We start from the raw sequence: 24,500 nt of genomic DNA on the forward strand, positions 1-24,500 counted from the left end.
ACATTTTTTACCCACCCTTGGGCGTTTAAGGGTTAAAGAAAAGCGTGGGGCGAAAACCGTTTATTCGATGAAGACGCGCCCCACGCTTTTCTTTGACGAATGTGTTAGATTTTTTCAAAAATATTTAATATGTCTAACAGTTTTTTTTTCGAATACTCCTTCGAGTTTGAATTTTTTTATTGTTTGCTGTTTAGTTAACTTTTTTATAGTATTTTTAAATTTAGTCACTCGTAACTAAAGAAAAGCGTTTCTTAAATAATTTTTGTTTTTCATATTTTTTTTATTACTTCTGTGTTTCCCATTCTGTACCCTCTTCCTTTGTTTACGCTTTGAATGATTTTATCCGTGATTAAATTGAAGAGCATAGGGCTCAATGAGTCTTCCTGTCTTTTTCCGCTGCCTATATAGGCTATTGATTATGTACTATAGAAAGGAACTACAACGTTAACGGGGTTTTATTATTTCATATGGTCAATGAATCTCTATATATGAAAAAACCGCGGAGTACTACCATTTAACGTGGTGCGTTTTTGAGAAATGGGTGAATTAGTCCCTGGGCACAGGTTACATTAGGGTGAGTTCTATGCACTTTTGGTACAAACACGTCTACATAAAAACTGTTGCTCGTTAAATTTCCTATCTAGATATAACTTTTTAAAGTCAAAGATACTTTTTTTTACAAAAATATATTCAAAAGAAAAAGCACAAAGAAACCCAAAAGAAAGAAATTTTGTTTTTTGTCCCATAACTTATGTCCACGGGGATATAGGTATAGACATTGCCGCACATAAAAAAAACTTACATATTTTATATTTAAAATGATGTTTGGTAGAGGTCATTAGGATTTATAGTTTTTGAAATATGATTTTTCAAAGTTCGCGACTCACAGCAATTTTGGGCAATTTTCCTTGTTATTTCGCAAATATTGTTCTGTAACTTTTTTCTACGTAACTTTAGGCATATGCAATGGTGCATGTAAGAGGAATAGAAATCAATTATCTTTAAAATGTTCTACTGTATAATGTTGTACGACTTCGTTTAAAGAGGTTATCTTTTTCAAAATTTTATACTTTTAACGAGTTTTTATATTTTTTACCATTTTTTTTTTAAATTTCCCATTATAACTTTTATTGTTCTACATTTAGGTATATATTATAATAATGAAAAAGAAAGCTTATTCTGTTTACTTTAAAATGGTGTATTATAAAAAATTCTAGGATTATTTTTGAATAAGATATGTTTTTTCAAAATGTAATAAGTACTCGCAACGATTTTTGATTTTAGGATTATTTTTTAAATTTTTCATTATAACTTTTTTATGTGATTGTGTGTTAATATGGTTGAATCTTATTTTTATAGGTAATACTTTGGATCCACTTGACTCGGCCGGGCAAACTTTAAAATATGGATTAATTCCAATATTTACTATCAAAGCTCCTGCACCACAAGCTTTGCTTGAAAAAATGGCATGTAAAATGTACCAAAAGATGTACAAAAAACTGCGGTTGTAGGAAGATAGGAATTAGTTGTTCAATTTTCTGCAAAAGTTGCATGTGCATGTGCATGGGTACTAATTGTGGGAACTCTAAGATAACTGAGGTGTCACAGGAAGATATTGAAGCTAATGCTAACGAAGAAATGGACTTTGATTTTAAAATTTTTGTAAATGTCAACGTTTAAATAATTTTAACTAAAGTGATGTTTTTTAAGACTAATGTTTATGTAATTTTTGTAAAAGAAATAATTTTAAATAATACAGGTAAAAAAGTATCAAAGAATCACTCGGTTTCCATTATTTAAATATATGTAGATGATACACTATTTTAAAGAACAGAAAGTAAGCCCTCTTTATTGAGCAATGTATAGTATATTCATGTACAAGAAAAAAAAGTTATAATAAGAAATTTGAAAAATAATCGTAAAGAATGTAAAAAATAATATTATATTATATATTATATAATAATATTATTTTATTTTTATATTATAAAAAATCGTCAAAAGTGTAAAGTCTTGAAAAACCATAATCTCTTTAAAAAAAGTCGTACAACGTTATACAGTAGACCATTTTAAAGGTAATTGATTTCTATTCCTATTACGTGTACCATTGCATATACCTAAAGTTACGTAGAAAAAAGTTACAGAACAATATTTACGAAATAACAAGGAAAATTGACCAAAATTGCTGTCAGTGGAGAACTTTGAAAAATCATATTTCGAAAACTATAAATCCTAGTTACCTTTACTAAACAATATTTTAAAGAAGAAATATGTAGGTTTTTTTTCCTTAAAGCAATGTCTATATCTATATCCTCGTGGACAAAAGTTATGGGACAAAAAACAAAATTTCTTTCTTTTGGATTTCTTTGTGCTTTTTCTTTTAAATATATTTTTGTAAAAAAAACGTATCTTTGACTTTAAAAAGCTATATTTAGATAGGAAATTTAACCAGGAACAATTTTTATGTAGACGTGTTTGTACCAAAAGTGCTTAGAACTCGCCCGAATGTAACCTGTACCCAGGGACTAATTCACCCATTTCTCAAAAACGCACCCCTTTAAATGGTAGCACTCCACGGTTTTTTCATATATAGATGTCCATTGACCATATGAAATAATAAAACCCCGTTAACGTTGTAGTTCCTTTTAGCTATCTTATTTTGAATATAATCAATAGCCTAATATGTCTATAGATTCGGTAAGTTGCTCATCTATTCTGGTTTTCGTTTTGATATTTTGGTAGATGATAGATAGAATAGTTTTTATTATAAATAGGGGAACTTCTCTATTATACAGAATATGAATTACATCTTTGAGTCTTACTCTGTCAAATGCTTTCTTCAAGTCAATCAGACATAGAAATGCTGAGCTGTTCTATTGTACTCTACTTATTTCTCAGTAAATTACTTTTTGACAAATATTGCATATGTACACGATCTTTCCCTTGTAAAATTTTAGTTGTAGGTTTTAGCGATGATTGAATACACGGATCCGTGTATTCAATCAACGGTTTTAGAGTAGTATTTGATACCTCTGTAGTTTTCTGACTGCTTTTTATGTCCTTTTTGAATAACAGAATTAGTTAGCTAGAATTTTATTGTGAGTACTAAGAACTATCTTTCGTACGTTTTCCCAATCGAATGAAAGCAGAATTTGATTACATATTGTAGAATCCTTTTAGCTTTCTTTATTCGTCGTCTCTTGTCTTATAAATTGTAAAAGTTAGAGATTAAGGACGTTAACAGAAAGGGGGTCTAATAAGGAAAGTCTCATTTTTAAATAATTATTTATTATTATTTTAATAATAGATTTTATATCTGGGACTTTTCTCTTTTCTTTATTCTGTCAAGTTGTATGAGGTATTCTTCTATAACACTCCAGGTCCACCCTGGGCACAAGTACCTCAGGAAATATCGCCATAATGATATTCGAGTTAACTCTCCGGGTACTTATTTTTGACTCATTTTAAGTTAAATTTTAAAACTCCAAGGACAAGGTTCCCGGTGGGCACCAGTTACCTCGGGGATCATCGTCACCATGATATTTGTATTCAGCGACCACAAAAAACCACCCAAGTAACATTTTTGGTTGATTTTTAATTAAATTAACATACAATTCAAAAAGTCGATGTCCAATCTGAGCACCAATACGCAGCTTGGCGAATATGGCCGGCATGATATTCGTTTTCAGTTATCTCAAAAACCCACGTTATAGCAAAATTGAGCTTATTTCCGTCGATATGTTCCGAGTTACAAGTTTTTTGTTTCCTATGCACTTTGTAAACGCACAAAATACAATATTTCTCTACAATATCCCTCGGACATCAATTTTATTTACAAGCCTTAATGACATTCACCCGAATCGAAGGCGAAAAGTTGCATAGTGATTTACCTACAGAAAATTTGTAGGTTCAGTGCTTTTGAGTGCTTCGTTGTCTTGCTAAATACAGTGGAACCCCGATAAGTCGGCCCCCGATAACCCGGAAGTCCGGCTAACCCGGACCGATTTTCATCAGGCAAAAATTTAACAAATAAACAATTTAACAATTTTATCAAATAAAAATGTATGTAGGTCAAATAATATTTGAGAGATAATGTGTATTTGTGTAATTTGAACACATATAAGTATGTACAACAGTAAAAATGATTCATGCACACGGCGGCAGGCAGAGCGACCGTCTCAGCTTATCGGAAAGAACAGGCACCTGTCTGTATTCCTTTTCCGTTATTTATGTCAAACTGTCTTAGCATTGTTTAAAATAGACGTGACTATTTAAAAATTCTTTTTTAAAACAATGGCCTTAGTCTGTTCTTAAATAACAACATTGTTTTAATCACTTCCGTTCTGTAATCGTGCTTCAGATTGTGTTTGCCTGATTTTTGTCTACGTAATGGTAACAAAACGTAAAAATGTTGTGACAATGGAAAAGAAACTAGAAACATTAGGTAAGATTGATAAAGGCGAATCTTTAAAATAAATTTATTGCAGCATCATAATATGATATTATGATACCATAGGTCTGGATCCCGCGTATGAAAAAAAAGTTGATTAATAGCAAGCTAAAAATTTGTTAATAGCTTAAGGGTGTCTAGTCGGATAAACTTTGATATATGAGAACAATGGAACAGGGGCAGTTTTAATTGTGGAACAGGTAAAAAATCTGGAACGGTCAGAACACGAAAATGGCACATTTGTTTTGTCCGACAGAACAGACATAAACTCTCCGAACAGAGATTAAACTCTCATGCAAAAAACAGACTGCTATTTATCACCTGTCATAATTCCTGTCATTTGACATATTCTACATGTTCCACTCATTAAAACGCCAATTTGGTGATAAATAGCAGTCTGATTTTTGCATGAGAGTTTAATCTCTGTTCGGAGAGTTTAAGTCTGTTCTGTCGGACAAAATACATGTGCCGTTTTCGTGGTCTGACCGTTCCAAATTTTTAGCCTGTTCCACAGTTAAAACTTCCCCTGTTCCAGTGTTCCCATATATTAATGTTTGTCCGACTAGACACCCTTAAGCTAATAACAAATTTTCAGCTTGCTATTTATCAACTTTTTTTTCGTACGCGGGATCCAGACCTACCATATTATGGTGTCGGTACATCTCTACAGTATGACTGAGTTTTTTACCAAGAAATGAACAAAACTCTACACTCTATACAACTATACGTAATTTAGATGTGTACTGTGCATATGTGTTTCATGTTTTTGTAATTATAATGGAGGTTATTTATTAATTTTTACTATATTCTCCGGCTAACCCGGATTTTCGATAACCCGGATCGGCCGCGGTCCCGATTAATCCGGGTTATCGAGGTTCCACTGTAGATATAAATGTTTAAGTTGTATTTGTAGGGAAAATGGTATGCAATTCTTTAAAAAATTAAACTTATTTTAGAATATTATTAATAATCTGATACTATTTCTATTTACTATATATTGATAACATTTGATAAAACTTTATCAGTAGTTTATCATTAGATGTTTAAAATAATAATCAAATTAGTTTTTCTAAATTTCACAACCAACATGTTTAGTTGTTACAAGCATTTATAGTGGAGTGCAGTGACAGAGAAAAGCAGTAAAAATAGAAAAATTTACTAATAAATGGTAAGAAACAAACTTTTTATATTATATTTTTTTTACAAACATATCTGTCCGCCTTCTCTGATACTAGTTTTTTAATTAAATATTTTAGATTTTGTTTTTTCTTTTCTATCGCCAAAGTCATCATTACTATGTAGTTATACTTCGTTTTAAATCTTATTTTGGTTATATTAGCAATTATTAGCTATGTACGTTATCTAAAATACAGAGTAGGTTGTCTAAAATATAATAAATTATATTTCAACAAAATTTTTCAGAGCACCATTCATGGTAGGCAGGTAGTCTCCTTCTCAGAGGCATTTTTCAGTGCGCCGCAAATGATAGAAAAAAAGGTAAGTCCGTGATAATACCATAGATATAACAGAATAGATTAGGCCAGTTCGAAAAATAGCGTAACGCGGAACAGTTCGGATCGGTGGTCTATCTATCTCTCTCTACCGGCGCTTAAATTTCTCTCTCTAGCATATGATGGCCGCCGCCTGTGTGTCACTGTCGTTCCGTTATTCCCACCTCTTGGTAGATACGCTCACACTCACACGACAGACAAAGATAGCTAGACCACCGTACTTGATATCGACGTTACACCCCGATGCATTGAGTGGCATATGACTAGCCTGATCTATTTTCTTTACATATCTCTGGATAATACACATTTACAACATTTATTCTAACATGACATTTGAGTTCAATCTGACAGTTGTTAGTTTTTTTTGGAATTTGGCATAAAAACAAATCAATTTTGTTTATTGAATTTATAAAATGGTATTTCCTTTGATTTGTATAGTCTTATAAATTGTACAGATTTTATCCGTAGATATATTACTATATCATTCATAAATATTTTTTGATTATAGCGCCATCTATCGACAACTAGAATAAATATTATAAATGTCTGTAATCACGGACATGCCTTTTTTTCTGTCACTTACAACTTAATGTGTTAGAAAGAAATCGAAAATGTGACGCACTGAAAGATGCCTATCAGAAAGAGCGTACATACGGTTGGTACAGTATAAATAGTATAAATACGTTGCACGTCATTATCTATGACAAAGATCAAGTTGAAAATCGATTTTAAAACAAAAGATGTAGTTAATTAATATCATTGTATCGCATTGTCATTTTATGACAGTACGGTCTGGTAATTATCTTATAATTAATGTATTCGGTACATTCCATGTCAAATCACTCAGGCAAAAAATTTTGGATCTCCGATTTGTCTGAAAATTGGTATTCGCTCTGAGCGTTAACAAAGTGTCAAAGCAAAATCGACCGACCTGCTCATGGTGGCAGTTTTTTGAAATTTCATTAGGACGCTTTGTGTATGTTTAAATGAGACATTTAAAAAAAATGCCGTGTCCCGCTAGTGATATTATGTATTAATATAAACAGAAAATAAAAACGCACTTAATTTGATATAAACTCTTCTATTTCCAATATTGATTATCAGTTTGATTTTGTATACATAACCTCACTATCGCAGTTTATGTCAAGAAATCTTTATTAACGAAAAAGAAAATATTTTTGTTGCACTATAAATTACAGTATAAATTAATAACTAATGAATTCTAACAATTGTATTCTGTTATTATCACTACAAAATAAAATATTCAAGTTTAACAAAATAATCCCATAAGACTCAATGTTAAAACGTCCTGACAAAATCTGACAGCGTGTCACGTGACTGTAAGTAGATGGGAGACGCACGGAGCCAATATAGCTTCTGCGGGACGTAAAAATAAGATATTTAAGGTCAAAAAGTCTTATTCTATTTCTTCTTCTTTTTTTCTCAAAATGTAATTTTATGCGATTTTACAGTGATTTGATGTTTATTTTAACACATTTTCATTTTCTATCGTAATGTATCCATGGGAAAAATAATATTTTAATAGAAGGGACTCACAATATATCATCATAAGAAATTATAACAAGTTATTTTGATTCAAAATAAGTTTTTGGTCAAATTTTAGTGTAGGAAACCTGAAAATACCGTTTTTTACATTTTCCTCCATTCCCAAAATACATCATAATCGATTTGGCTGAAAATTTGCCAACAGATAGTCAAAGCATAGTACCATTGATTAATAAATATAGGGGAGAAGATACGAAACTAAACGAGCGTTTATGTACGACACCAGTGGTTTTAGAAATAGATGGCGTTAGCAGCTTTCTAGGTGCGAGATTGAATTTACCTGAGACAACGATGAGACGTATTCAGGTAGCTTTGGTTATCGGAATTTGGGGTCGGCCGGCCGACTGGATTATAATATAACGTATTTATTTATTTTCATTCATTTATATTTGAGTTATCATTCAACTATTCAGCGATAATAGTGGCATGATCATGACAATCAGACAATCTTTAAAATAATTATTGAAGTTAGCACCTATTACTTTCTAAACTCGTTTTTAAATTAACAAGAATTGTAGTTGTAATTTGTCTTTAATTTGAATTCTTGAAAGAAATCATTGAATATTCCAAATAAAAAAATTATTTAACGAGAAAAATACTCACTGGGTGATTTTAGATATTATAAATTTATCTTATTTGCCTCATAATCTCGATAAAAAATTAGGTAGGTATTTTCGTTAATTACAGTCTCTTCTGATGATTGTATATTTTGTTTGGAGATATTGCAACGGTATTTACTTAATATAAAATTTACTAAGTAAACCGCTCGGCCACTTTAAACTCTTCGAAAAAATGGTAAGGACTTAAGTTGTTGCGATTTCCTACAATTTCTTCCAAGTTTTTTCATGCGGTCGATATTTTCCGAGTTAGGGGGAAAATCGTGACTAAGTATACTTATTGAATTATTTATCTATTATTAACTTTTCTTCTTAAAGGTGCCTTGTATTTCTGCGTAGGCGTCCACCGTGGATTGTATTGTCAGGTGAGATATTAGATAGTCAGAATTACCTACATTATTCTATTAAGAGTAATTTCATTAATATCATTCGGCGAATATTACGCAGCCATGACATCTTTTCCTAGACCTCTCTTACCCTCTATCTTTCCTTTGATAACCAGTTGCCGTATATCGTTCTCCTCGTAATATGTCCCGAAATATGTCCATGATAAAAAAAACTAAGTTTTCAATCTAATAGCACATAAAACAACATCAAAAGATGTTACTCTACATCCTACCATTTTAAAAATAATGGGAACCTTCTCTGGTAACACCTCCGAGGTTTCTACAATTTGCAAGCCATAACGGATGCTGAGACTAAGGAAGATGAGGGAATTTTACAATTTATAATTCACGTCCCATCTGCTCAGCGCGGTAAAGTTCTAACGAGAAGGGTTCCCTTCATACTCCTATCAGAGTAAAAATGTAAATCAAAAATGAATAACCATTTTCAATTGCGTTGCAACACGAAACTACAACCGCATCATTATTCCAGTTCAATCAGAGTGCAGCAAGCACCTCTACCGGTTTCGAAACTTATTAGTCTCTCATCAGGAGGCACATATGCTGCTCTCTCTGACCCAACTAGGACAAACCCCGGCGTGCAGTCACGGATTGCAACGAATGAAATGGCAGGGATGCCCTAGCGGCAACTGCTAGCAAAAAACTAAGTTTTCAATCTAATAGCACATAAAACAACATCAAAAGATGTTACTTTACATCCTACCAGATTGAAAACAATGGGAACCTTCTCTGGTAACACCTCCGAGGCTTCTACAATTTGCAAGCCACAACGGATCCTGAGACTAAGGAAGATGAGGGAATTTTACAATTTATAATTCACGTCCCATCTGCTCAACGCGGTAAAGTTCCAACGAGAATGGTTCCCTTCATACTCCTATCAGAGTAAACATGTAAATTAAAAATGAATAACCATTTTCAATTTCGTTGCAACACGAAACTACAGCCGCATTAATATTCCAGTTCAATTAGAGAGTGCAGCAAGCACCTCTACCGGTTTCGAAACTTATTAGTCTCTCATCAGGAGGCACATATGCTGCTCTCTCTGACCCAACTAGGACAAACCCCGGCGTGCAGTCACGGATTGCAACGAATGAAATGGCAGGGATGCCCTAGCGGCAACTGCTAGCAAAAAACTAAGTTTTCAATCTAATAGCAAAATCTAAAACAACATCCAAAGATGTTACTCTACATCCTACCAGATTGAAAACAATGGGAACCTTCTCTGGTAACACCTCCGAGGGTTCTACAATTTGCAAGCCATAACGGATGCTGAGACTATGTCTCAGGTCGTTCATGTCCATGATATTTAAAGCATTCGGTGCAGGCACCTGATTTCAAAGACTTCAAGTTTTTTAATGGAGCCGGCATTTAATATCCACGCTTTCATTCTTACAAGAGAAAAAGCCAAACGTAACACTTTAGCATATTGTATCTCAGGTAGAAATCCAACTTTCAGTGAACATTCATAAGAGTTTGGAAGTCGCCATCCCATTTTTTATGGGAGATATTTTTCATTAAGTTGAGGCCGTTTAAGCTGACAGTTGGAGTGAGTGTATATTGTCTTACGTCAAGATAGACGATTGTCCAGTTTTATTCCCAAGAAGTTAATCAATTCTGAATAATTTATTGTAATTTCTTTATTTAGATCCGTTATTATTATAATAAGTAAAATAATAAATACAGGAAGAAATCTAGAAGAATGAAGAACCACTCAAATGATAGCGTTATTTAAGAACGGTGATAGGGCAGACCCCAGTAATTATAGAGGGATAAATTTACTGAGCAGTATTATACTGAAACAACAAAAATACTGATGGAGAAAATAATGGTGCTTAAATATATCGGTTGAACGACAAGGATTTAGAAGTGGAAGATTATGTAACGATGCAGTTTTTGTGATAAGGCAAACAGCGGAGAAATCATTAGAATATAATAAGCCAGCCTTTTTCTGTTTCATAGACCTAGAGAAAGCGTTTGATAGAATACAATTAAAAGATGCGTTACACCTACTATATAACAAAAATTTACCACTGGATATCATAAAACTGATAGAAAACATACATGTAAGAAATAAAATAGAAATGAAAGTCAATGAATAACAGAACCCATAGAAGCAAACACAGGAATCAAGCAAGGGGATTCACTAAACATTCCATACTGTTTAAAATAAAGTTGGATGCAATAATAAAACAAGTGAAGAAAAAAGAGGGTACAAAATGGGCAATAAAGAGATAAAAAACTCTGTTGCGCTGATGACACCGTGTTGGTAGCAGAGTGCAAAGTCGACCTACAAAGAATACTGCACGAGTTCAACATTAACGTAAAAGAAATGAATATGAAAATATCAGCCTAAAAAAACAAAAATCTTAGTAATATCCACAGAATCAATAAGATGCAAATTGGACAATCAAATTATACAACAAGTAATGACTTTCAAATACCTTGGATTAATAATAAATTAATCTATCAGCCGACAACAATATCGAAGAAGAGGTTAAAGACCAAATAATTAAAGCCAGTAGAACGGCCGGATGCCTAAACGACACAATTTGGAAAAACAAACACCTAAGAGTGGAAACAAAGGCCAGAATATAATATGAGTCAGTTATTAGACCAGTTATGACTTACACTGCCGAAACAAGACCAGATACAAGCAAAACACAAAGACATCTGGAGACCAACGAAATGAAGATCTTAAGAAGGATTGCTGGAAAAGGACTACGGGACAGGGTAATAAGTGAGGAAATCAAATGCATATGTGGGATAGACAATATAAATACCTGGGTAAAGAATAGAAAAGAAGAGTGGAATCAACGCTTAAGCAGGATGTCTGAATCAAGGATAGTAAGAATAGCCAGAAGAAGTATAGGACGCCCAAGGAAAAGATGGAATGACAATTTAGGGACAGAATGAAAGGCACCGTTGAAGAAAAACGGGCAGTACTGCCTATATAAAAGAAAAAGAAGAAGAACAAATTCTTTAGGTAGATTTTCGGTAGTATAATGTGCTTCTTTGGAGTTTTACTGATGATTACTGTTTTCGTTTTAGTGGGAGAAAATTCTAAGCCAGTAGTGTTCGAACAATTCTTAAATTTATAAATGAGTAGTGGATTAAGTGATTTAGCGATGTGATTGATTGCAATAAGGAAAAGTGCAACACTAAGAGTAGACCATTGAGGAATGCCGTTTAATTGGATTTTTGAGTCTAAAAGAACGTTATTTATTCGAATAAGCTTCGTCTATATAGATAATTATTAATAAATTTTATATTTCCTTGAATTGAACAACTTAATAGAATTCTTATATCTAATCCCCAAATGGTACGCGTTATACAGGGTGTCCCGAAAAGATTGGTCATAAATTATACCACACATTCTGGGGTCAAAAATAGTTCGATTGAACCTAACTTACCTTAGTACAAATGTGCTCATAAAAAAAGTTACAGCCCTTTGAAGTTACAAAATGAAAATCGATTTTTTTCAATATATCGAAAACTATTAGAGATTTTTTACTGAAAATGGACATGTATCATTCTTACGGCAGGAACATCTTAAAACAAAATTATAGTGAAATTTGTCCACCCCATAAAAATTTATGGGGATTTTGTTCCCTTAAACCCCCCCCTAAACTTTTGTGTACTTCCAATTAATTCATTATTGTGGTACCATTAGTTAAACACAACGTTTTTAAAACTTTTTTGCCTCTTAGTATTTTTTCGATAAACCAGTTTTTATTGAGATGCGGCTTCTTTTTCAATATATTTACGTAAAAATTTTATGGGGGTTTTGTTCCTTTAAACCCCCCAAATATTTGTGTACGTTCCAATTAAACTATTATTGTGGTACCATTAGTTAAACACAGTGTTTTTAAAACTTTTGCCTCTTAGTCTTGTTTTCATAAGTCACCTTTTATCGAGATGTAGCTTCTTTTTCAAAATATACCTAAAAATGTAAATTATAAATAAATTTTCAGATTATTAACAGGTCTCTATAATCGTACTTAACCATATACAAATATGTGGTGGATTCGACAAATATTCAAAATATCTCGATAAACACTGGCTTATCGAAAAAGTACTAAGAGGCAAAAAAGTTTTAAAAACAATGTGTTTAGCTAATAGTGCTACAATAATAATTTAATTGGAACGTACACAAAAGTTTGGGGGGGGTTTAAGGGAACAAAACCCCCATAAAATTTTTATGGGGTGCACAAATTTTACTTAATTTTTTTTTAAAGATGTTGCTGCCATAAAAACATGCCACAACGATTTTCAAGGCTTAATAACTCGGTTAAAATTTATTATTATGAAAGTCAGAAAGTGACTAAATCAAAGTTTAATGCCCCCCCTACAAGATCCTGAAGAAATTTTTGTCATTATTTTATTACTAAGCTGCTATTTTTAAGTAAAAATATTGAGCGTCATGAACGTGGTTGCCGGCCGTAAATGCTGAGTGCGAGAGAGATGCCACTCCGGCAGTCCAATTGTGCATCTTACTTGCACTCACATTTACGGCCGCCTACCTCGTGCATGGCGCTCATTATTATTACTTAAAAATAACAGCTTAGTAATAAAATAATGACAAAAATTTCTTCAGGATCTTGTAGGGGGGGCATTAAACTTTGATTTAGTCACTTTCTGACTTTTATAATAACTTTTAACCGAGTTATTAAGCCTTGAAAATCGCTATTTTTCGTTTTTTTTTTTCAATTTTAAATTGATTATAACTCGAAAACGATCAACTTTAGAGAAAAATAATAAGAAACCTTTTTTATCCAGAATGGTGCAAAAAACCTACAAAAACAAATGTCCGAGCCAAAAATATTGATTTTTGCAATTTGATTAAAAAAAATTGTTAAAAAAAATTTGGCCCACTTTTCACGTGGGCGACTTCTTGAACCTTATTCTGGGATGTCTCACGAATGTGATTATGCAAAAAAATCTCATGGGAATATTTTTCCCAACGGACCCGCCGTTTTCGCCTTGTCATGATCTGTAAGTTTTATCGTAAATTTAGTTTTACAGTAATTTTTTTTGTTTTGAAAGAAAAATGCCTTTTTTTCAAAATAACTTTATAATTATCAGTGATACGAAATATCCCAAAGTGTAAAGGTCATATCCATAGGTCTGATTAATTTCATCTGGGATGCTAATTAAGAGGTGATATTTAAGATTTTGTTTACAAAAAAGGGATCAACTTTATTTTGTGCGCAACTTTTACTTCTGATACTAGAAACTTAAAAAAATAAAGCTGTTTTTAAACAATTTAAAAAAGTTATGATGAGTTTTCCCCGAAAAGTGCTTAATTTTTTGGTTATTTTACGTAGAAATATTCAATTTGGAATTTGACGAATAAGAACCTACTTTTTGTTAGCTACAACTCAGCTCTTACTGAGTCTACGACTTCATATGTCATATATAAAACATTTTTTTCATTTTTTTATAAGCTGTATTTTTGCTATGAATATTTTTTTGGCGAAATACTTCCTCATTTCCTCATGAAACATACTTTTTTTGAAACATGAATATATTCACGCGCAAATAACTCGAAAAGTATTTACTTGTGAGGTCAAGACTAGTGAAAAAAACTCTATAGTCAATTTATATTTTCAACGTTTTTGCAGAAAAAAAATTAATACAGGTATTAATACAGATTAATATGATAGCGACTGTGCGTTAAAATTTTGAATACGGACCACGTAGAATAAGTGCTTGTTCTTGGCTAGCTTCAACAAATTTACGCTAGGCGCGCCACTATACAGGCAGATTTTAAAGGGAACAAAATAATGCACATGGTTTCGTATCTTCCCCCTATATTTATCAATCAACGATAGTACTTTAAGTGGTTAAAAAGATTTGGATTATATTACAATACAAGAAACTTACATGCAATAATATCAGAGTAAAAAATCTACGTCTACTTCTAGCGTCAAGTACAATACACTCGTCTTTTTGTTATTCAAGATGTACAATAACGTTGACTAATTATTTATTGTTGAGTAGGTATCTTTAAAAAGACATGTAGCGCGACGCGTAATTTATCTACAAAGCGCAAGGTGGCGCTTGAAATTGCCAGTGGCCAATGGCGCCAATACCGAAACCCACTGCATTCTGCACTGCAAGTCGAAGTCACTGAGGCGTAGCTTTGTATAGTACCGTCAAAATGTGCTCCGTAGGTGAAAAACTACCTAACCTCAATTGCCAGAATGATTTTATCTGCAATTTTAGTGAGATTAATCAAATTAATCAGAAACTTATTCAGTTAAGAACAAATATGACTGACTTAAATAAAATTTGTGAGTTCCATTTAAATATGTTTTTGAGTTACTATGAAGCAAATCAGTATGTATGTTGTGGTTTAGTTAGAAAACACAAAAAAGTGATTAGGAAAAACCTTCGTCCTGTAACTCTTAACTTGCATGAAACCAGTCGTGATATTTTGAATTTGCATTTGATTCCTGGACAGAAGATATGTGTCCAAATTGTTTTGTGGAAATACACCGTCAAATAAAAAGAGTACAAGAAACTTTTGAACCAATAATTTCAATTGATGGTAAGTTTATTTGTATTAAAGTAGTAACAGTAAATACATATACAGAAAATAATGATGAGTAATGAATAATTTTAGATATAAGTACAGGTAGTTTTGAAGACCCGTGTTGAGCTGCCCCCCCCCCCACTTGCAAAAATTAAAAAACAAATAGCCCTGATTTATGAGCTATTTATGAGCTCTCATATTCCGCAAACTAAAAATTTTGAGCTCGTTCCACTGAGCAGGAATTTAATACCCTAGTGGGGGGGGGCTGAGTCAGCCCCCCCCACTACTTAAAAATAGGAATATTGAATCGGTTTTTGAGGCAGAATTACGAGCTATTTATGAGCTCTTGAAATTATATAGTTTAGATTTTTGAGCTCATCCCCTTCACCCCCAAACAACCCTTTAATTGATTTAACTTAAGAGAAAGATGCTGAGAAAACTTAAAATATATCGTATTGCGGATATAATTCCTATAGCTTATATACTCTAAGAATAAACTATTAAATCAAGGGCATTTCGATTATTGAGCTACAACCCCTTCGCAAGAAAACCACCCTATCTTCCCGGCTTAAGAGAAAGTTGTACTTAAAATGCGTTAAACTAATTATTTGGCGACTACATATCATTTAATAATTTATAAGCTTCCAAATTACGCGCATTTAGATCAGTAAATTGCAATTTATTTTGTATAGTGCAGTCACTGAAGGTAAAAATCAACGATTACCTTCAATTTCGGTGAACCTTCATCGATTTTCACGAAAATTGGTCAGTGGTTAGAGGTTACGTCAAGAAACAAAAGTGATATGGTACCACCTTGCGCCTTTACCCTGAGGGTGGATACCGCCCCTTCTCGGCGGTGAAAATTATTTTATAAAAAATAAAATTTATTATACAAAGTTAATAAAATAAGTCGATACTTTTTAAGTTATTAAAGATCAAAGATTTTAATTATTTGTGAAAAAAATGCATGTTTTGAAGAGGTTTTTTGTAAATCACTGAAAAACTGTAAGTTTTTACAAAAAAGTTAATAGTAGTTTAATTCGTATAGCTTATATTCTAAGAATAAACTCTAAAATCACGCGCCTTTCGATTATTGAACTACAACCCCTTCGCAAGAAAACCATCCCTTATTCCCGGCTTAAGAGAGGGTTGTACTTAAAATCATTTAAATTAATTATTTGTCGACTATATATTGTTTAATAATTTATGAGCTCGCAAAATATACGCATCTCAATTATTGAATTGCCATTTTCTTTCTATAGTGCAGTCACTGAAGGTAAAAATCAACTATGACCTTCGATTTCGGTAAATCTCCATTCATTTTCACGAAAATTGGTGAGCGGATTTTGATACTATCAACTTTTTCTGGATCTTATTTTTGATGGGTATTTCTAAGTACTTTGACAAGTATTTAGTACCTAAGTGTTATAAAATGCATCTTTTTCCCGTTATTTAAGCTTGAACCCTTAGATTTGAACAGTCGCGGAAAAAAATATACATTTAATTACCAATAACTTACTTTAAATTAATATTAAAGGATTTTCAAGTAAGCAATTTATTATAATTTGTTGATAGTTGATTTTTACCATCAGTGACTGCACTATAGAAAGAAAATGCCAATTCAATAATTGAGATGCGTATATTTTGCAAGCTAATAAATTATTAAACGATATGTAGTCGCCAAATAATCAATTTAAATTATTTTAAGAACAACTCTCTCTTAAGCCGGGAAAATAGGGTCGTTTTCTTGCGAAGGGGTTGTAGCTATATAATCGAAAGGTGCGTGATTTAAGAGTTTATTCTTAGAATATAAACTATACGAATTAAACTACTATTAACTTTTTGTAAAAACTTACAGTTTTTCAGTGATTTACAAAAAACATCTTTAAAACATGCATTTTTTTCACAAATAATTAAAATCTTTGATCTTTAATAACTTAAAAAGTATTGACTTATTTTATTAACTTTATATAATAAATTTTGCTTTTAATTTGTTCATTTATTGATTTGTGCAGTTATTTTTTATAAAATAATTTTCACCCCCGAGAAGGGGCGGTATCCACCCTCAGGGTAAAGGCGCAAGGTGGTACCATGTCACCTTTGTTTCTTGACGTATCCTCTAACCACTGACCAATTTTCGTGAAAATCGATGAAGGTTCACCGAACTTGAAGGTAATCGTTGATTTTTACCTTCAGTGACTGCACTATACAAAATAAATTGCAATTTACTGATCTAAATTCGCGTAATTTGGAAGCTTATAAATTATTAAATGATATGTAGTCGCCAAATAATTAGTTTAACGCATTTTAAATACAACTTTCCCTTAAGCCGGGAAGATAGGGTGGTTTTCTTGCGAAGGGGTTGTAGCTCAATAATCGAAATGCCCTTGATTTAATAGTTTATTCTTAGAGTATATAAGCTATAGGAATTATATCCGCAATACGATATATTTTAAGTTTTCTCAGCATCTTTCTCTTAAGTTAAATCAATTAAAGGGTTGTTTGGGGGTGAAGGGGATGAGCTCAAAAATCGAAACTATATAATTTCAAGAGCTCATAAATAGCTCGTAATTCTGCCGCAAAAACCGATTCAATATTCCTATTTTTAAGTAGTGGGGGGGCTGACTCAGCCCCCCCACTAGGGTATTAAATTCCTGCTCAGTGGAACGAGCTCAAAATTTTTAGTTTGCGGAATATGAGAGCTCATAAATAGCTCATAAATCAAGGCTATTTGTTTTTTAATTTTTGCAAGTGGGGGGGGCCAGCTCAACACGGGTGTTTTGAAGGCATCGTTAACGAATTGAGCGATAACAGTAATCCATACACTAATAATCTAAGCAATAATAATCCAGGGACTTCTTCTGCATCTACCGCTACCCCCATGGAATTCGAATATTCTCAAGAAGAGTTTTCAAGGTAATATTATATTTTGCCAACCAATTGTTTTTAATTATTAACTAACCTTAAACGGAGAACAAATCAGCTTAATAATTTGTACATGGCGACAAGTACATACCACGTATACATAACTTCACTTTTCCCCCTTTTTGAATTTATCTTTCATACTGTAATATATTGATTGATTACAAGGATCTAGCATTCTTCTAAATCAATTGAAGCAATCTATTAGGTGTTAAAATGGATAGTTAATTTATGTGATAAAATAAATATTAGGACTAACATTTCGAATTCATTTTTAGCTAATCATTTTCTTTAAAAAATAAGAAGAAACACTAAATTTAAATTAACCTACACACTGGAATTTTTATGCAAATAAAAAAAGACGTATTTTTTTTATAAAATAGGAGTTTCACTGTGTTTTCTTCTCTTACGTATGTAGCTAGTTTTCATATTAATTACCTGAACTTTGTCTTTGTAGGTCTATCCACAGTCATCTCATGAACAGAACTGATTCATCAATAAGTGAAGTAACCAACGTTGGCTCTTATTATTCAACTCCACCAATTCATGCTTGGGAATTTCTAAATGAAAATGTTTTTCCATCAACTAAGCAGTCTCCTTTGTCGACTAATGCACCGGTAAAAACGTTTTTAAGAAAATTCGACGAGTCTAAAGAATTTTCAAAACATAAATTTTATACAGCAGCAGCAAAGAAAGTGGAAATAGAAAGATTTAACAGTTTAGAAAGTGAAAAGTCATTCAAAGAACTCAGTTATGATGCTATGATTTTACAACTAAAAGATAAATTCGAGAATGCTTCTTCATTAAGTGAAAAAATTTTAACTTTATCGGTTCTTCCAAAATTCTGGAGTTTAAAACTATTGAAAAAAAGTTTAATGCCTCGAATTATATTGTTCGACATATGAAGAAATTGAATGGAGTCCTGATTACCCCGAATGCCAAATGTGGTCATTCTTTAGCTTCATCGACAATTGAACTGTTTACCTCTTTTTACGAAAACGATGAAACTAGCTCATAATTAATGCCAGGCATGCGAGACTGTATTAGTATAATGGGAAATGGCGTAAAAGTAAAAAAACAAAAACGGCTCATTATTCAAAATTTAAAAGAACTGTATCAAGAATATAAAACAACTTATCCTGACATCAAAGTTGGGTTTTCAAAATTTGCCGAATTGAGACCAAAACACTGCGTTTTGGCTGGATCTGCGGGTACCCACACTGTGTGCGTTTGCATGATACATGAAAATGTAAAACTTATGATCGATGGAAGTAATCTTTATTCATTAACCAACAATTCTGATGTTAAGATTTCCACTTATAAAAATTGTTTTCAAATTATCCTTTGTGAAAATCCGTCGGAAGATTGTTATTTTTCTGTGTGTTCAAAGTGTAGTCCTGGTTTAGAATTTTTTAGAGACACTCTGACAGATATTTTTGAAAGTGAATTGATTGATAAAGTTACTTTTAAACAATGGAGAACTGATCAACGGTGTACTTTGGAAGTAATTTCAATGACTGTTGAAGAGTTTATGGATAATTTAATTGACAGAATGCCGGCGTTATTAATGCACGATTTCATTGCAAAACAGCAAAGTTCTTATCTGCGGGAATTAAAACAAAATTTAAACAAAGGTGAAGTTATTGTGCTTGTTGACTATGCCGAAAATTATAAGTTCATTGTACAAGATGAAATTCAACGTTTTCATTGGAATAATCAACAAGCTATATACCCAGATAGCACAAGTACGTTTTATGGACATCCAATGGACGTACATCTGTGTACATTGGAACGTCCAATGGACGTCCCGCTAAGGTACAATGGACATCCGATGGACGTCCAACGAATGTCCAGAGTTCACAAAATTGGACGTCCATAGAACGTCCGCTACAAACGTACATTGTACGTTGTATTGGAGCTTTCAGTGTACACCTTATCTACATTCAATGTACGTCTTATGGACATTTGTAGGGCACTTTTCAGAAAGCAATCTAGTATCCATAATTTTGTGAATACATAGCAAAAAGCCTTTATAGGAAATAGTTCCTTATAATACTAAACTTATACTTAAAAATATTACACAAAAGACCTTTTTTATTTCTCTTTACTATAACTTCATTATAATATATACTTTATTATAGGAACTAGGAACTTCATTAATGCACGACTGCACTTGCATGATAAACAGAAAACACAAATATATAATATATCACAGGATGTATTTTCATAAAGACGAGATTCAGATAATGACGCCCTAGGAAGCATGCACATTAAAAGAGGTTTAATCTCTGTTCTGTTTCTGTTCCAAACTATTTTTAGAGTCAGTACGGTTGTTGTATATTACAAGCTGGTTTACCATTCTATGAATTATCATAAATAAACCCTCCTTCAGTATTCCACAACAATTAACAGCGATAATCCCCTAAAAGTACCTGCCTAAACTACCTTTCACGACCGATAGCGCGAAGAGCGACAACGTTGTCAAGAAGATTCTCATTTAGTTTGTATTGTGACTTAATATAATAGTCGCGTTTTGTGTAAAATATCCATGGACCACAAATGGATGTCCAATGTACGTTGAAATCAAACGTCCAATGGACGTCCCGTAATGTACGTACATAGTACGTATAGTTTTGGTCCATGGACGTTTGGACTTTAAATGTACGTTATATGGACGTACATCGGACGTTGTGTGCTATATGGGTACTCTTCACCCTTTCGTTTCATACTTCAAAGACGATGATGGAAATTTACAACATCTAAATTTGATGGTGATATCGGATACAACAGAACACAACGTGCAATCCTTTTATGCATTCCAGAAAAAATTTATTAAATTTTCAAAAACGAAAATACCTGGAATTAATAAAATAATATATTTTTCGAATGGTGCAGTTTCGCAATACAAAAACAAGTATAATGTAATAAATATTGTGAATCATCATCAAGACTTTCAAATTTCTGCAGAATGGATGTATTTTGCAACGTCACATGGTAAATCTCCGTGTGATGGTTTGAACGGTACAGTGAAACGAAATGCGGCCAAAGCAAGTTTGCAAGGAAATGTTATTTTAAATCCTCAGCAATTATTTGAATGGGCAAATACGAAATGGAAGGCAGATAATACTAACATACAATTTTCATTTGTTAAGCAAGCTGAAATTGATGATGCAAGATCGTTTCTTGTAAATAGATTTAATTTAGCACAGTCTATACTAAACATTAGGACATGTCACAGCATTGTTCCTATATCTGAAAACGAAATAGAAACAAAAACGTATGCAAAATCAAAAAACAAAAACATTCACAAAGTGGAAAATGTGATTTCGAAGCGTGGCAGAAAACGCAAGCACCAAGATTTGTAATCCTAGCATTCTCATTCATTTTCTATTATATTCATAAGTTTTGACGTAGTTGGATCAATAATAATAATAAATTGTATAATAAATGCAGAATATGATATCAATAAACATTTTTCATGATAACTGTATAGTTCAGCAGTTTAAGTAGAAACCTACAATTTTGACTAGGATATTGCATGTAACTTTTTTTGTATTGTAATATAATTCAAATCCTTTTAAACACTTAAAGTACTATGGTTTGGCAATCTGTCGCCAAATTTTCAGCCAAATCGATTATGATGTATTTTAGGAATGGAGGAAAATGTAAAAAACGGTATTTTAACGTTTTTTACACTAAAATTTGATCAAAAACTTATTTTGAAACAGAATAATTTGTTATAATGACATTTTTGAGTCACTTCTATTAAAATATTATTTTTTACATTGATACTTTACGATAGAAAATGCAAATTTGTTTAAATAATTACCGAATCACTGTAAAATCGCTTTAAATAACATTTTGAGAAGAAAAAAAGAAGAAGAAGTAGAATAAGACAATTCGACTGACAGTATCTTATTTTTACATTCCACAGATGCTATATGCCAATTTTCAGCCAAATCAAAGATCCAAAATTTTTTTGATCCAAAATTTAGTGATTTGAAATTAAATGGCCCATTCCATGATTGATTATTATCCATTTATTTACAGGGTGTTCAAAATTTACAGTTTCATTATTGAATTATTTAATGTGTTATACGATGCTTATTTTAAATAGAACACCGTATGGCGTATATTAATAAATTATTATACTAAAGACAGGTTCCTCTTTCGAATGGTATATGGATGTTATATAACTAGGAGTCATAGTTTTTGCGTAAATTACAATTTTCTTAAACGGTAAATCGATTTTAAAAATATTTATTTTAGAGTCGCTCTCGATTTTTAAACCCATCATCTTGGCATAGTTGGTATAAACGAGTGTAGTTGTAAATAAAAATGTATACTTTTAGTTGCTGATTTGAAAAATAATTTTTTTCGTTATTGAAAATAATTAAATACATAACGAAACAAAGAATTTTAAAACAAATACATAAATAACACAAAATGAACCACAACTTACTATTAGTAAAAAATTATCAGTTATGTAATAGATGTTCAAAATGTTTGCTTTCTTGTGCAATACAACAAGCCATTTTATCTTCAAATGATTTGTTTACATTATTTAACATAGGTGGTGTTATAGACGCAAAAGCGTTCGAAATTCTTAATTTCATATCATCTTAAGTAGTAGCAAGTGTAGCATAAACAATATTTTTAATATAACCCCATTTAAAGTCACCAAGACCCCGGGTCACCAATCCTGGTGACCTGGGTGGCTTTCGTAGGTAGCGTGATTATTCATTTTTAGGAACAATTAAATTTGAATATTATGCACGGATGTTTATATTTTTGATAACTACCAGATCATACTGTCCTAAAATGACAATGTCATACAATGGCATTAATTAACTACCTACATATTTTGTTTTAAAATCGATTTACAGATTAAGAATTTAAATAATTGCAAATTACGCAATAACTATGAGACCTAGGTATATGAACTCCATACACCATTCGAAAGAGGTAGTAAATCTGTTCAGTATAACTATTTATTAATATACATGGTGTTCCATTTAAAATAAGCATAATATGACATTGAATAATCCAATAATGAAAATGTAAATTTTGAAAACTCTGTAAATAAATGCGTAATAATCAATAATAGAATACATCCAACCAGTATCCAGCTATTTAAATGTAAAAGTAATTTTTTATAATTATTTAAATAACTTGAGAACAAGCCTTCTTTTAAACCTTTAAATTTTAAGAAAAGTCAACATAACTCAGAACACTCTGTACATGGATATAGGGAGGCCTTGTAAAACTATACCTTATTTTTTACGGACAATTAAAAAATGTAATAAAATACAGTGTGTTCCAAAAGAAAAAATATAACTTTGATACGTCGCCACCCTTATTGGGACACCCTGTATATTTCAAGATAATTTTAAATTGTAGCTTTTATCAACTTACAATCTATTAATATAAACATTTTTACAAATCTTTTACCATTTTGCTGTAATCTTCCGTCCCGTTAGTGGTGACTCACCTGTATATACATATACGTACGAAATTTAGTTCGGCAAAGTGATGACGGTCGCAAACTCAATACTTTTTCTTTATCTAAAAAGTGCACAACGTCCCTAAAGAAGTTTTCACTTCAAAAATTTATTTCGTCGAAGTAATGACGCTCGCTAATTTAATACTTTTTCCCCATCGTCCCTAAAGAAGTTTTCATTTCAAAAATTTATTTTGTCGAAAGCGATGACAGTAAGGGTACTGCAACAGTTCTAGCTATTTCCCCGTGTTAAATCCCATAAGAAATCGCTAAGGTCCATTCTGGTCATTTTTGTCTCGTTTTACGGTAGAGGCGCGACGGCTCGTCGGAACGTGACGTGTGAGGTATCGTAGGAAAGGGAGGGGGTAAGGAATAAGTTAACACAAAAAAGAGGACGGCAGAACGGCACTACAGCATATCTCCGTTATTGATCGTAACGTGTGAGGTATCGTAGGAAAGTAAAGGGGGTAAGGAATAAGTTTACATAAAAAAAGATGACGGCCAAAACGGTATTACAGCATATCACCGTTATTGATCGTGACGTGTGAGGTATCGTAGGAAAGTGGAGGGGTAAGGAATAAGCTAATACAAAAAAGAGGACGGCCAAAACGGCACTACAGCATATCTCCGTTATTGATCAGATCGTGACGTGTGAGGTATCGTAGGAAAGGAGAGGGGGTAAGGAATAAGTTTACATAAAAAAAATGACGGCCAAAACGGTATTACAGCATATCACCGTTATTGATCGTGACGTGTGAGGTATCATCGGAAAGGAGAGGGGGTAACAAATATGTTTTCACAAAAAAAAACAAAGATGACGGCCAAAACGACACTACAGCATATCTCCGTTGTTATTGGCCAGATCGTGACGTGCATCGAGGAATAGCGAATATGTTGAGAAAACAATCATCGGGTCATTACCAAAAGGAGTATTGTATCATGGAATTACAGTGGCTGCATTGTCAGAGAAACATTTGCAATGTAGACTTATCTTATAA

General features: G+C 32.4%; 1 protein-coding gene across 2 annotated transcripts in view; it reads left to right on the forward strand.

Moving 5' to 3' along the window:
- The first annotated feature begins 5,488 nt into the window (after positions 1 to 5,488).
- LOC114338418 (uncharacterized) overlaps positions 5,489 to 24,500 on the forward strand; it is a 51,032-nt gene continuing 32,020 nt past the window's right edge. Inside the window, exons 1-2 of one of the 2 annotated variants that reach the window (XM_050652734.1) lie at positions 5,495 to 5,615; positions 5,870 to 5,882. In XM_050652734.1, coding sequence (XP_050508691.1) covers positions 5,880 to 5,882 — 3 coding nt within the window. In that variant the 5' untranslated portion in view covers positions 5,495 to 5,615; positions 5,870 to 5,879. Of the gene's footprint in view, positions 5,616 to 5,869; positions 5,883 to 24,500 lie in introns of both variants that reach the window. The other variant, XM_050652733.1, reaches the window with a different exon arrangement.

Source organism: Diabrotica virgifera, chromosome 6, assembly GCF_917563875.1.
Source record: "Diabrotica virgifera virgifera chromosome 6, PGI_DIABVI_V3a".
Taxonomy (NCBI): domain Eukaryota; kingdom Metazoa; phylum Arthropoda; class Insecta; order Coleoptera; family Chrysomelidae; genus Diabrotica; species Diabrotica virgifera.